We start from the raw sequence: 12855 nt of genomic DNA, 5'->3' as shown, positions 1-12855 counted from the left end.
AAAAAAAAAAAAGCCTTGCACCTAGTAACCATCTCTGACAGAGTTGTCCAGAGTCTGTAAGCAGTAGTCAGACAATGCCAAAATCCACAACAAATTTAGTCATCAATACAGTGTGGTATTTCATATGAACAAACAGATGGTTAACTGGGGAAGCCCAATGCCCTACTGGTTCTGCACCAGAGGTGGGAACTGTATCACGTTGTCCGTTCCACAGAAGCCATGCAGGACTTGGCACACACATACAGACAAGCAACAATGAATGGACTCTATAAGTTTTGTGTGCATGTGTGCATGCGTGTGTAAAACAATAATAATTAAAGAAGCAGAAGCCATGAACTTGACAGAGACATGAGAGGGGGTAAAGGGGGAAATGATATAAATATAGTAAAGTATGAAATTATCAAAATTTAAACTAAAAAGACAATCTATACTATAGAAGATTGTACCTTATTGAGAATAAAGAACTCTTATAATTCAGCAACATTAAAAGAGTTAGGACGGGGGCTGGAGAGATAGCTCAGTGGTTAACAAAACTGGCTGCTCTTCCAGAGAACCAGAGTTCAGTTCCTAGCACTCACATGGCATCTCACAACTGCCTGTAACTGCAGCTCCAAGGGATCTGACACACAGAAATACATGCAGGCAAAACACCAATGCACATGAAAAATAGTTAGGACTGAAGAGACACATCTCCAAAGACATGGTTAATAAGCACACTAAAAATAGTATACATCATTAATAATTAGAGAAATGCAAATCAAATAAAAAATAATACACTACTTCAGACACTAGGATTGTTAGAACCAAAATAACAGGTGATTTGTAACACGGCTGAAGCGTCAGAAAACATGGGCTTTTCTTATATTGCCAGTGGCTCTGTAAAGTGATGTGGTCATTCCAAGTAATAGTTTGATAGTCCTTCAATTTATGCTTCATTGAGTTATCATATGACCTTGAAGTTTTCCCCTCAGGTATGTGGAAAATAATATAATTGCTTGAAAATAATATCTGACAGCTTCTCAAGACTAAGATTAACTAGAACTTACCAACTCAACTCTTTGGGGTATATATCCCCCAAAAGTAAAAGCATAACCACAAAAAGACTGCACACAATTGTTCACAGCAACATTATTCATAAAAGAGAAAGTAATCCAAATATCATCGAGAATACAAGCAAAATAGCATATGTTGTGAGCTGAGTAACACCAGATGGTCCAAAGGAATGCATCGTCCCCTAAACTTTGCAAGACCATGCCATGGGTGAACCTTGAAAACACTGTACTAAGAAAAAAGAAAAAAAAGACACAAGGAATCATGAGTTCACATGGTTTTCCTTACATGGAATGCCGAGATGTGAAAAGCAGCTGTACAAAAAGAAGAACAGGGTAGATTCATGATTGCCAGGGGATGCAAGGGTGGAGGTGGAGAAACGCCACGGGGTTTCTTTAGGGAGTAAAAACAATCTAGAAATTGGTGATCGTTGCCGTCGTGTTTCATCTGTTGATAAAATAGTCTGAACAAAGCAACTTAAGAGTAAAAGCGTTTATTCTAACTGACTCTTCAAGGGTATAGTCTATGATGGCGGGGGCCATCAAGGCAGCCAGAGCTCCCCTGTCACGTTTGATTCACGACCAGAAAACAGACAGCGATAAATGCGGGTCTGCTTGTGCTCCGCTTGTTTCTCCATGAAAGCTCAGGATCCCCACGCCAGGGAACGGTGTCATTCACAATAATGATGTATTTTCCCACACAAATTAATGTAACCAAGATAATCCCCCTCAGGCATGCCCAGAGACCCATCTGCCAGGTAATTCTAGATCCTGCCAAATTGACAGCACTAAGCATCCCAGCTGCATAACTCTGTGGACATACTAAAAGCCAATAAACTGAATTCCTTAAAAGTAGTTCTTATAAATGTTGACTTTTGCAATAAAACAGTGGGAAATTTTTAAAATGATTGTATGTTGGGGCTGGAGAGATGGCTCAGCGGTTAAGAGTACTGACTGCTCTTCCGAAGGTCCTGAGTTCAAATCCCAGCAACCACATGGTGGCTCGCAACCATCTGTAATGGGATCTGACGCCCTCTTCTGGGGCATCTGAAGATAGCTACAGTGTACTTACGTAATAATAAATCTTTTAAAAAACTATTGTATGTTACAGAAATTATATCTCAATACAACTTTTATATTAAAAAAGAATTAATTTAGAATCTTATATTTTTAATCTCCTGTCTTAGACAGCCAAGGGTAGGGTGAACAGCCAAGCAGATTCCTCATCCTCTTTGTAGAGAGGAACTTATACTGGATTTTTGAGGCTCCTGGATTCAGAAGGTGGAAAACCAGACATTTAAACACAACCACCCAGTGACATCCACTGCCGCGAAGCCCCTCTGAATGCTTGGTAGTGTGTGAAGCTGGATTCGTGACAATACAGAAAACTGACAGATGGAAAAAAAAAAAAAACTTGATGAGGAAAAGTTAAAGAGGAGCAACCCAGTTGAAAACTACATTTACAAAGTTGTAATGATGCACACACTACAAGCCCACGTAACCAATGCTATCTCAACGGTATGGTAACATAGAAAGACAGAAGAGCGTGCGCCTGCGTGCGTGTGGGGGTGGGGTGAGCAGTGAGGAGAGGCCCAAGCTCAGCCTTTAAGATGAAGACATCATCAGTTAATGAAGAAATCTGAAAATCAAAGTCGCGGTGCTCACAGGGTTGTGGGCGTGACCACCAAATCAATCGTCAGCAGGCAGTTGGACGGTTGGAAATTTGCATTTGGGGGAGGGACTAGAGGATAGATCGCGGAAGATATAATTTCTCATGGAAGCCAAATGTATGTGTGGCCTTGATTACAATATAGATGCCTAAACTGTACTGTATAAACAACATGTTAGCTTTAAAAAGCCTGAATTCAAACTTTAGCTCTAATACTTGCCTTAGCTCTACTTTTTATCAGCCCTTTGTGGAACTGCTATTCTGGTTAAAATGAATGTGTATGAACCGTTTAACAAGGTGGATACTGGATGCTCAAAACGCTAGTTAAATCCCCGTGCACATCTTGTTGAATCAGAAGCCAGAGTTACACAAAGCCAGGCGCTGGCTGGGAATGTTTGATAAAATTTAAGGAAATGTAGATACTGGGTTTCATTGTGGTTGTCTTCCTAGTCAATGAGCAGGAAGTCTTTAGTCATGAGGGAAGATATTGGGAAGTTTTCACTTAAAACTAAGAGGCCAGGAAGTAAAAAAAAAAAAAAAATGGAGTGTGGAAAACATAAATTAAAATATTTTAAGGTCTCCAATATTATACACACACACACACACACACACACACACACATATCCTTTTCAAGATAGGTATCTTTTGTCATTTAGGATAATAATAACCACAATCAATCAGCCCTTAAGTCATTATCTTAGCAGCCTCAGACTATAGAAACAAAGACATGGAAGAAGTATTTATAAATACTAAAGGTAACCTGTGTAAACAGAATTACAAGGAGATGCAGATGTGTCCATGGTCCGCGCAACAGGAAGTTCCCCATCCTATCAATTTCTGTCTTGTAAGTACAATGAAAACTGAGATCTTCGTATGCTTCTTTTCTGTGCCACTCACCTTCACTATCCTGGCTACAGGAGAAACCAAGTGAAAACACAAAGTCACCAAGAGAAAGTTAGGCTGTGCGTGCAAGACTCCAGAAGATGCCTTCCCTAGCATGTATAAAACCCTGAGATTTGACCGCTAGGATAATAATGGCTTAAATAGAAATTTGCTTTGCACCTTCCCAATAAGAGCGGACAAGGCAGGCCATAAAGTTATTTAAGGGCAGATTTGTGAGGATTGTGAGTACGGATCTATTTAAAAAAAAAAAAAAAAAACGCAGCAGTGATTGTTTGGAGAGTGGGATTCCACAAAAATCTGACTGTTTTGCCTTGAATAAACTTGTCCTCTTGATTTCAAAACACCAATCTAGTACTTCATATCTGTGTCTCTTAAACTCTGAAGAAGGCAATAGAAAGAGTTGAATTTTCTAATATACACCAACTCAATAACCGGTGTGTGTGGATGTTTTCCATTGACTTATGATTCTATGGGGTAGGTTCTTCAGCAGGACAGCTAAATGTTAACGCTATCCACTACTAATTTCGCTAACCACTTAAATTATGTGAAAGTAACTCTGGAGCCTACTTCACGTGATTTAGTAGTCCCTGTTAAGAGCTCAGCAACAATAGGAAATAAAATAAACCTGAAATTATTTCCTTTTTAAAAATGCACACAAGCATCATTTCCTTTTCCATCCAGTCATTCACAACTAACACATGTATAGCTAATGAGGTATATAGCTCTCTGACAATTTAAATGTGCACAAATGAACATAAAAAATAAGGCAGAAGCATGGGAACTAGAAGGTCAGCGGTGTTGTTGGTGGTGGTGGTGGTTTTTTTTTTTTTTTTTTTTTTTTTTTTGAACATGGGAAAGCCCCACTGCTCTCATATTCAGTAACCTGTCTCCTTAACATTCTTAGCCATTATGGCCAGTGCCACTCGTTGTGTTCATAGGAGAAGGTCTGAGTTATATCACACTCAAGTGACTTCTGCCACTTCGATTCACATTACAAGTTAGGCACAGCACGCTTATTCCTGTCAATCACCCTTACACACTACATAGACTTATCATTTTGAAGGAAAACAAACGAAAGGTGCTTAAGCGTTGAGGTTGCATTAACCATTCAGAGTTACAGAAACAGCACAATCTAAAACTAAGTCACGAAAGTCAGTTTGGCACCAATGCCAACCAAATTCATCTAATTTTGAAGCACAGCTCTGTAGGTCTCTGTGATGACCAAGAACAGGTAAGAAGGCAGTTTGGTTCAGCATGACTCAATAGCCAGGGTTGGTTCAGACTTTGTGTCACCGGGTAGTTTATTTTGGGTATATATAAGCACAGCACAACTTACTGGGGAAAAAATATCTTGGTGATAATTACCTCAATACTATGTGCACAATGAAGTTTAAGATGTGACATCGAAACTGTAAAGTACATGTGACATCTTCCATAAAGACGGGCTATATAGATGACTGGACAATAGATAAGGGTCTGGGGTGAGGCTCTAGTGTGGTCTCTCAGTCAGACAGATGTCACTAGGCTATTGATCACCTCTGATCCCAGACTTCTGGGCAAACACCAAGTTGTACATCTCTCCCTTTGAGAAGACAACCTTTTGTGTTGTGTGGAGCATTCCTGGTTGCCCTGGTGCTTATCTGTGAGCACAAGAACCTCTGTGCCTCTTACATGCAACCAAACCCAGCTGCCTACAGCCTTAAGCATCAATTTGTTCTCCAATAAAACACTTGAACAAATAGGCACTATCATTTCCCACACTACTAAAAATGTTTACTGCTGCAGTGCTTACACGATCACGGGACAGAGCTTCCTTTTTTGCAAGTACTAGCAAAATTTATTATATTGACCTAGAAAGGGGGGCTTAGGAATCATACTGCACCGGTAGGCAAAAGAAGAGGTAGACATGGTGTTCCCATAGCCACCTTTGCAAAGAGAGTCCATAAAGGGTGAGCACATTTAGGCCTGTTTGAAGACGAAATCCAAGTGCAGAGACAGTGACGGTGACATTGGGACAGTGAGGAAGTAGCTCCACGAAGCCCCAATACAAGTTGAATTTGAAATCAAAATAGCCTCAGTAGGAAACAAACTGAAGGCGCCTCAAGGCTATACTAGCAGCATGGTGTGTCTAGGAAGAAAAAAATAACAAAAAAATGCCCATAGATGCTGGCAATATCCCGTTGGCATCTCGTTAGACCATGTTACAGCTCTATCATGCTGGGCACCACATTCAACATTTTCACATGCACTTACTCTTCACAAATGAAACGGGCTTTATTCCCACTTGCAGATGAGAAAGTGGGGCCTTAGAGTCACATGACTTAGTGATTGTACTTGGTCTCAAACCCATGAGACCCTCAAAAATATCTTTTATCTGCTGCTCCATGTTGTAAGTGCAGTCCCATAAATTCCACAACAGTTCTACAAGATTCCATAGTAGCTCCCCAATCATGACACACATAGCAATTAAAAACCTGCATTCTTGCAGATAAGCAGTTGAGGACAGTTTGTTCAGGTATAGCTTAAAATGGCGGTCTACCTATTCCAACATGGAAATGCTCAAGATGCAAATGGGTACAGCCAATCCTCATGACACCTGTATTCCCAGTATACATTCTTGATTTTTCCCCCTTACCTTCTACTTCCTTAAAGCTCTCCTTTAACAAAACTCCCTTACTGACCCTAGTAAGGAAAACTGGGCTTTGGGAAAGGATCCTTCATCTTTCCCATTCACTCTTTTCGGGTAATCACTTTCCTGCCTCCCTCTACATAGCAAAGGCTGTGTCATATGCCACCCAGATGAACCTGGGCCTGGACACATTAGTGGATATGATGGTTGCTCTTGGTTGTCAACTTGACCATTTGGAAATTAACTAAAAACCCAAGTATCTGGGTATACTTATGAGAGCCTTCTCTGGATAGATCACTTAAGGTTGAAAAACGCACCCTAAATCTAGGCCAGACCTTCAGAACATGGAAGCAGCAGGTTTTTGGTTGTTTTTGTGTGGGGGGGGGGGTGGGGGGAGGGTGGTTTTTGTTGTTTTGTTTTTTGTTTGCCTACTTGCTCTCATTCTTGCTGAGTTAGTATATCCTGCTGCTGAGACATTTCTTCAAAAGAATTAGAGCCTATTTCTCCCGGATTCCAACAAGGAAGATGAACAGCAAAGGCATCTGGCTTCATGGATTGAATTACTATTGGATCCTTGGACTTTTCACCAGGCGGCAGCCATTGTTGGACTAGCCAGACCATAGCAATCTTTCTACAATCGTGTATCATGTTTGAGTTGTCACTTTGACTTCCAGGGGAGTATAACTCTACCATCTTGGAACTAAAACAATAAATCCAGCATGTCAGCACTGGTCTCTCTAACCTAGAATGAGAAGAACTCTTGACTTTGAATAAAAAGTGAAAATAGCTAGTATAGAGTTCATTTTTGTGATGGTCTGGAAAACCCAATCACCACAGGGCAGGAATGCTTATATTCACTAAGATGTAGGCTATTTATACCACAATTGCTAAAATGTAGATGGGATCAGTCACCTACTCTTGATTTCTCTTGTAGTCGGCTTCAGCAAATGCAGAAGCCAGCAAGCATCGTTTCCTGGACTAGCCAGAGTACCAGGTATTTCTCAGATTAGGCAGGACATGAGAGCGCCAGGTCAAACGAAGAGGACCACACTTTTCCCTGCAACTCAAGTGGGAGCCAACTCATTGGACTTCATTCACATGCGTTTTATTTCATGATAAATGGAGACACATCCCCAGTGATAAAGTCTCAAGCATACATGTTGTTTGTTTTCAAACAGTTTTTATGTGATTGGAAAAATAAATAAATAAATAAATAAATAAAACACCTATATCCTCCCTATCCAAGAGGAGGGAATGAAAAACCAGGCAGGGCAAAGACTTATCATGGGGCTGTTCAGAAGAAATCACCCGAACTGGTTAGTGGTCACTGATGAAGAAGGAAAGAGAGCTGCCGATGGGCAGACAGGAGACACACAAGGGGAATGAGCTGCAAAAACAGAGCCACACAGGGCCTGAAGGATGGCGTCTTTGTGGGTCCGGTTGAGGAATGATCCGGGCAGGTTCTCTATATCCAATGAAGGTATGAACTCCATATTCACGGGGCTGAAAAAGCAGGCTGTGGTCCAGCAGCAGCCGATGCCCTGCTGTAGAACATTCACAACAAAAGCCACACAGTCTTGTCAAGATCCCAGGAATCCAGGCCAGGAGAGCTAACAGGAGAAGTCAAGAGTGGGACCGGAGACATGTCGGGACATGTTTGAAAGCATGGATCATCAGAAGAAGTGGAAGCAGAAACCAAGCTGGAAATTGACAGAATTGTTTGAAATCACAACAGGGCCTCAGGGCAAAACATTCGGTAAAATGGGTACCTCTTGACCCTTCACCTCCAAGAGTGAGAGCTGTCAGAGGGGAGGGATCAGGGAGCCAGGCAGTCCCCACTCATCGGGGACAGGGATGATCAGGTGCCCTCAGGCTCTTCAGTAGTCCTGCTAGGTGTAGGAGTCCTTTCTTGTTTCCCTTGCATTCCACCTCTGCCAAGAGGCATTACACTATGTTAGTATGTCTTCTGTCTTGCAGAGATTCGGAAACCACAAAGGGATTGTTCTTATCAAGGTGGAGTAATTAAGTATCTCTTCATTTTCTCATGAAGAAATTCTTAGAATAGTTGACTGAATGTTGAGGTTCTGAATATAAGATACTAAGTATAATTTAGTAATCTTTCTACTTTAAAAGAATTCAAGGGATAACCTACATAAAATAGGCTGTCACTTCTCCTAAAACCAGCAAGTATAATTAGAGCAAATTTACATTAGAATTTCAATAAACTACTTTTTTAAAACATAAGAATATACCTTATCATCAACCAAAATAATTTGAAAAGATTATTGTAAGTACACTGTAGCTGTCTTCAGACACACCAAAAGAGGGCATCAGATCTCATTACAGATGGCTGTGAGCCACCATGTGATTGCTAGGATTTGAACTCATGACTTATGGAAAGGCAGGCAGGCAGTGGTCTTAACCACTGAGCCATCTCTCCAGCCCACCAAAGTATTTTTCTAAGATTTATTTTATGTATATGAATACACTCACTGTCTTCAAATACACAAGAGGGCATCGAATCCCATTACAGATGGTTGTGAGCCACCATGTGGGTGCTAGGAATTGAACTCAGGACCTCTAGAAGAACAATCGGTGCTCTTAACCAGACTTTGCCATCTCTCCAGTCCCCTCAAAATACTTTAAAAAAATTCAACATAATGATAATCCTTTGACCTTGGAGGAACTCAGAAAATTGCCCAGACTCCCACTTTTGAACACTACTCTCAAAGACTCTGACTCGGTAGGTCTGAAGAAACTGACCCGTGTTCTGATAATGTGGACCGAGGAGGTACAACTAGCTGAATGTTCATTATTCTAATTGAGGTTTGGTACATAAAATGAACATGAATCATAAAGTTTTATTTTGTTAAGTAAGTAGCTTACAAAACTTCGTGAGTTTAGAGAAAAATCTTCTCAAAATCTTTTTGTGAAATCATGATTTCTGTATAAAAACGCACACTTGTGCACACTAAGTTGTGTATATTCTAAGACATCTGAGCACCTCTGAAACCCCACAGTGCAAACGCCCATGCTGGGTACCTGGCACACAGATGCACAGACACCAGGAGCTCCCTTACATGCCTACGCTAGGGATGGGCAGACAGGACACCAGGAGCTCCCTTACATGCCTACACTAGGGATGGGCAGACAGGACGCCAGGAGCTCCCTTACATGCCTACGCTAGGGATGGGCAGACAGGACACCAGGAGCTCCTTTACATGCCTACACTGGGATGGGCAGACAGGACGCCAGGAGCTCCCTTACATGCCTATGCTAGGGATGGGCAGACAGGACACCAGGAGCTCCCTTACATGCCTACGCTAGGGATGGGCAGACAGAACACCAGGAGCTCCTTTACATGCCTATGCTAGGGATGGGCAGACAGGTCTGCCCTGTAAGAGTCGGTGCCCATCTAAACACTGGGCACTGGAAGGTTCCATAACCACTCCCCCAAAAGGACTGCTGGAAAAGGTTGACTATTAACCAAGACTAAAGCTTCCTATGTTATGAGATGAAAAGTCTAGAAACAGGAGGAAAACAGATCCTTAAATAGGTCTTGTTTCTCATACACTCAATATAAAAATTGAAAATATACAAAAGGAGGTAAAATTAGAAACACTCTAAATTTTAACATCCTTACTTATCATATAACATGACACATATTCTACATGCTGATATATTATATATATACTAAAATCCTATGTGTATGGCAACATCAAAATGATCTTTTCAAAGGTTATGCCAAGAAATTGACCTGAATTATATATTCTAGACATCCCCATAGCCTGTTTACTTGGTGTGTCTAGCTGGATTCTATAGGCTGATTAAGACTTTACCAACTCTAATGTATTATCACTTCCATATAAAAAAAGTGCTCAACAAAAATACTTATTTTTAGTAAAAATATCTTAACAAGCAGTTTCATAACAAAACTTGACAAAAGTTCAACTTATGAAACATATTAAATTTTCTTTAATCTGAAGTAGATACTGTATTACGTAGAAAGACGTCTGAACACCCACTGTCCAGGAAGAACAAGGAGGACATCAAGATGTTCTGAGCAATTTCCTGAACGGCAGGAAATGAAAGGCTGGAGGTGTTGCGCTTATAAGCAGTTTACTCTTCTCAATGGGCTTAGTCATTATTAACTGATAAGAGATAACACACAATATTAAAATCCTACATCTACGAGCTCTAGGGCCATAACTGTCCATTAATACTCAGCTAGAAGAAAAGTTCCTTTGGTACCTTTACTTTCTGGGGAAGAAAAAACAATCTACACAACCACAACAGGACAGCTGCTTCAGGGACACGCCGCGAGCGTGCACACCATGCTCAAGTACAAAGCAGTGGTGCACGTTATCACCTCCACACTCACTGCCGATGGCTTCATGACATGAGATGCTGATGTTGAGGTCCACTCTTTCTGATGAAGAACCAGCCGTTTCTAAGTGTAACGTAACTGAAAACACTAATTTAGCTTTGATTTTATTTTAATGATATGTACAAGAGTTTAACAAATTACAATTAAAACGGAATTTGTTATGGTAATTCCACAGAACTTAAAACCATGCAGCACTGCATGGTAAAAACAGCTTCATTCATATACAAAAAAAATATTCCTTTGAGACTCTGGACAGTGGCTGCAAATTTCTGACATAAGCTTTTTGCAAAGAATATTTTAAAAAATGTAAAGATCTGATTAACCAACTAGTGCAATAGGAAATATAATAAACATTATTAAAGAGGTTACAGTGATTTATACCAGGTTTAGACAGGGTTCAATGTTCTCATTAAATAAATGTTCAGTTAAGAAAATAGTTTTGAAAAAGATCTTCTATTGAAGCCATGTATTAATTTTGTTCAATCCGCTTATATAAATCAATAGTCAAGTTTATTCAGTTAAAGAAAATAGGACTGTGCTTTCTTATACCCATAAATAGTACATATTTATAGCCTATATACAAGTGAAGAAAAGTTCTTTGTAAAAAAACATACTGCCAATCCAGTTGCCAAGGTTCTTTATCCACATACTAGCTACGTTTGTAAGAACGTCTTATTTAAATCACAGTCAACCAGCACAAACAGTTACACTTAATATTGCTGTAAACAATGGAAAAACCAAATTTGTTTGTGTTTAAAATTTTATCACTGAGTAACAATCTACTTCTCAGCTTAGACTGCTTTATAAAGGCTCAACATTTAATTTAATCAAGTCCAAAGCCCTCTCAAGAGTAAACACAGTGAATGCTTTTCAAAGTGTGTAATTTCCAAAGCTTCCACTTGCACTATTTATCCAATACCGGTTCTTCAGCAACAAAAGAAATGTGCTTAGCTATAAAAATACTAAGGAATGTTACTGAAAAGGAAAGGCTATTTGGTAGAAGTAACTACAAAAATAATTAGTTTAAAACTTTGTAAAGCTTTAATGCAAGAACATCAGTACACTGTCTTTCCACAAAAGTTAAAGCATGATCAATACCAAGACTGTAAATGTCTATCTTTCATGTACTTAAAAAGGAATTGCAACAAAGTTATCTCTTAAAAAATGTAGGACAAATGATCATGCAGGTGTTAATCTGCAGGCATTCGGGCGTGCTAATGTCTGTGCTGGACTATCGTCTTTGGCTTCACTGGCAGCAAGGACAGGCAAGGTGCTACTTGGAAATGCAGACGTGGGACAAGGGGTGCCAACGTTTTCATCAGTGTCGGAATCCGGCGTTGTAACTTCACTGTCCTGAAGTCCCAGGATCTCACAAACTGCTTGTGGCAATTCCTGAGTATGAAAAATCAAATATAAAATCGCAACTAAGGAAAAGTATCCACAAAATAACCTTTTAACAGTAGCTTCATTTCAGAGTCTGAGCATTCATGTAATTGGGTAAGTGCTGATTGTTGTGTAATGTGGCCGGTGGCTGAGGCAGCGGAGGAGGCGCCTTAGCAGACCCACGCTGAGGCAGCAGAGGCTGCCCCACTGAAGTGCAGTCTAACTAGGGCATGAGAAGGGGGGTTAGAAGGAAGTAGAGGTGAAGAGGACAGAGGCCAGCCAGGAACACGTGGGGGGGGGAGAGGGGAAGAGGGAAAGAGGGGGGCACCAAACAGTCCTTTTATGGTAAGCCAGGCTCCTTTCCTAGGAGAAATGGCAGCAGGTGCCACATACTGTCCTCACATCATCTTCCTCTTCTCCAAACGGAATTTTAGCCACCTATTTTGTCTCATGAATTTTCCTAGTTAGCCTTCTGAGAGGAGACTGTCAATTAAGAGATTGCCCAGTATCAGACTGGCCTGCAGGCCCGACTGTGCCCAGATGCAGGAAGGCTCCGCCCACTGCGGGCCACACCATGTCCTCAACAAGTCAGAAGAAAGCTAGGTAGAGACCTGGAGAGACTGTTAGCTCGTAAGTGCCTGTAAGTCAAGCTCCAGCATGCTCTGACCGTCAAGGACACCTGCACTCCCATGCTCACACCAGGAGCCTGCGAGCGAGCCAGGGAGCAGCCCCCTTCCCTGGTCTCGGCTTTAAGCCCTGCTCTGCAGCCCTTGGGAGGTGGGGTGTGAGCTGAGCACTGAGGTAAGCCCAGACCTCTTCTAATTCACTTTTAGTC

The 12855-nt window shown here is 41.0% G+C and overlaps 1 protein-coding gene across 1 annotated transcript in view; it reads right to left on the bottom strand.

The window, feature by feature from the left end:
- Positions 1-10728: 10728 nt before the first annotated feature.
- The window catches only part of Tbc1d15 (TBC1 domain family member 15), a 52587-nt gene continuing 50460 nt past the window's right edge, over positions 10729-12855 (bottom strand). The window contains exon 17 of the mRNA XM_052165730.1: positions 10729-12029. Within this exon, the coding sequence (XP_052021690.1) occupies positions 11817-12029 (213 nt within the window). The 3' untranslated portion in view covers positions 10729-11816. The remainder of the gene's footprint in view (positions 12030-12855) is intronic.

The sequence above is a fragment of the Apodemus sylvaticus genome, chromosome 20, assembly GCF_947179515.1.
Source record: "Apodemus sylvaticus chromosome 20, mApoSyl1.1, whole genome shotgun sequence".
NCBI classification, from domain to species: Eukaryota; Metazoa; Chordata; class Mammalia; order Rodentia; family Muridae; genus Apodemus; species Apodemus sylvaticus.
Note: the sequence above shows the minus strand (reverse complement) of the source record. Positions and strands in the feature narration are given on the sequence as shown.